Source organism: Dendroctonus ponderosae, unplaced genomic scaffold (assembly GCF_020466585.1).
Source record: "Dendroctonus ponderosae isolate FM_Combo_2020 unplaced genomic scaffold, Dpon_F_20191213v2 Dpon_F_20191213_6, whole genome shotgun sequence".
NCBI lineage: Eukaryota > Metazoa > Arthropoda > Insecta > Coleoptera > Curculionidae > Dendroctonus > Dendroctonus ponderosae.
The window spans coordinates 3,448,387-3,450,496 of NW_026018814.1; the positions used below are offsets into that span (position 1 = coordinate 3,448,387).

Below are 2,110 nucleotides of genomic sequence, written 5' to 3' on the forward strand. Positions count from 1 at the left end.
CGGGAATAAACTGCCTCGTCCTATCTATCTATCACGATAAGCGTTGTCTAAAAATCGACGGACATTTACCGAGAAATGAGCCGGACACCCATCTTCTTGAAGAAACATGTTTATCTGCTTTCGCACCGGTATGTCTTCCAATAGTAATGGTAGTTGGTTTTGTAAAAAGTGTAAATAAATATTTCCGTTGAGCTTTTGTTCAAATATAAATTAAACGATAATTCGGCCCCCAATTATTCCGCACCAGATATTGACACTAAATCGCCCTTGATGCTCAACTTTCTGCATCCTGTGAGGGTTTGTTCTGGACCAATAATGAATATTATGCAAATTAACTCCCCCATTGCTGTTAAAAGTAGCTTCATATGTCCAAAATATATTTGTAAGAAACTGATGTTCTTCTCAGAACCGATTGTTTTGTCAACAACCCAACAATATCATTGCTATTGTCAAATTGCTTATATCTTCGGTTATAACAAATATATCGGTGTGTGGTTTTCACTATTTTGATTCATTTTTTATACTCCTTCTAAGCAGCTAAAAAGTTATATATCACTCCATTTAAAAAATGTTAGAAAATCGAAAAAGTTTGACGACTTTTTATAACGCGCCCTCTGGCGGCCAAAGTGGCAATCATATCGGCCAATATTTTATAGTAGGTGTTAATGTAAATCAGGAGCTATTTAATTGCAATTTAAGCGTTGAATTTGGTTAAGCCAATACGGAGCTATTAACAACTTTTAGAACCGTTATTTCATTTTCCCCCACCACTTTATTTGACTAGCTAGAACAATAATACTCCCACAAGAAATAACTGAAAAGTTTGTCAAGAATAGAATGAAGATACCCCCAACCTACCTTAGCCTATCTCAAACCGCTAAAAATACGTATTTAAACTTTGCTATTGCAATTTCGCCCTCTAGCGGCCATTTTGCAAACTTGAAAGTAATTTCCAGCCATTTCCCTGAGCTACTTTACTTACATATTTTTTTACTTGAAATCGATGCGACTAATAGTTTGTGAGATACGGCCGACCACCTCTCTTAGTGGCCCACCCTGTACAATCAGTTGATATTATATTCCGAACCATGGTGCACACAGACCTGTCCCCAGAGGAATTTTGCTTGGTATCCGTGGCAACCGGCGTTGTTTTGCTGCAATTACCCGTTAAGAAATAGGGATTGAACTGATTGCACGACCGAGTTTTTTCAATGTGTTTTTCAAACAATACAGAGTGTTTCGTATTGGCGTCGGAGTTGTAGGCAAATTAGCAGATTCTTACCAGAAATCGATTGTTCCGTGCTGAGAGCTCTGGCTAGTTCGATATACGGGATGTTATTGAAGTAGAATTGTTGAATTTCACCAACAAAGTTCGGAACGGTCGTCGACATGCTGATTTCCTCTTCGGCGTGGTGCAGGCCACCGATGTGCAGGGTGCGCCACTGCATCGTCGCGTACTTCCCCTCGAGTTCCGCTGCAAAGCAACAAGCGCCTTTTTTCTAAACTCTAATCAAATGTGCTTGGAAAGCGAAACAATTAAACTGTGAAGGGGGCAGACACCGATTTTAGAATCCACTTTAATCTTGCCCATGGAAAACGAGGCGGGCGGGGATTTATTTTAATGGGCTTTGTCCCATTTTCCAATCTACGCCAAAGAAACTGTTTTGTTTCGCTTTTTACGGCGGACGCAGCTTAAGCGGAAATTTGTCTAGTTGTGCCATTGGAATGGGGAGACGGATTTGGAGGGTAATTTTCGCCCTAAAAAACTGCAAACTGATATTGATGAGTTTTTCGGCACTGAAGGTATAGTGGAAAGAAATTTCTCCCGCGGGTTGCATCTTCGGAGGTGGTTGCTGCGCCCAACAACACACTTTATTTAACACTTGAGTAAAACTGAGTTGTTTTTCTATAAAAAAGAACTAGCTGACCCGGCAATATAAATTATTCCTAGGGTTTTTTTCATCTCGAGTGGGCGGTTTGCCCACTCGAGAGTTTCAGTAGGCCGTGTGTTGACAGTTTTTTTAGACTTAGCCAGTTAAGGCTTTTAGTCTTTAGTGCTGACCTATGAGTAAGCCTGGGTGAGGTAGGGGATTATTTGCCTGAGATTAGT

The 2,110-nt window shown here is 40.4% G+C and overlaps 1 protein-coding gene across 1 annotated transcript in view; it reads right to left on the reverse strand.

Annotated features, from left to right (window-relative positions):
• Positions 1-2,110, reverse strand: part of LOC109543132 (neurexin-1) — a gene marked incomplete in the record, with an annotated part of 81,435 nt that overhangs the window by 33,958 nt on the left and 45,367 nt on the right. The window contains 1 exon segment of the mRNA XM_048667825.1: positions 1,283-1,474. Within this exon segment, the coding sequence (XP_048523782.1) occupies positions 1,283-1,474 (192 nt within the window).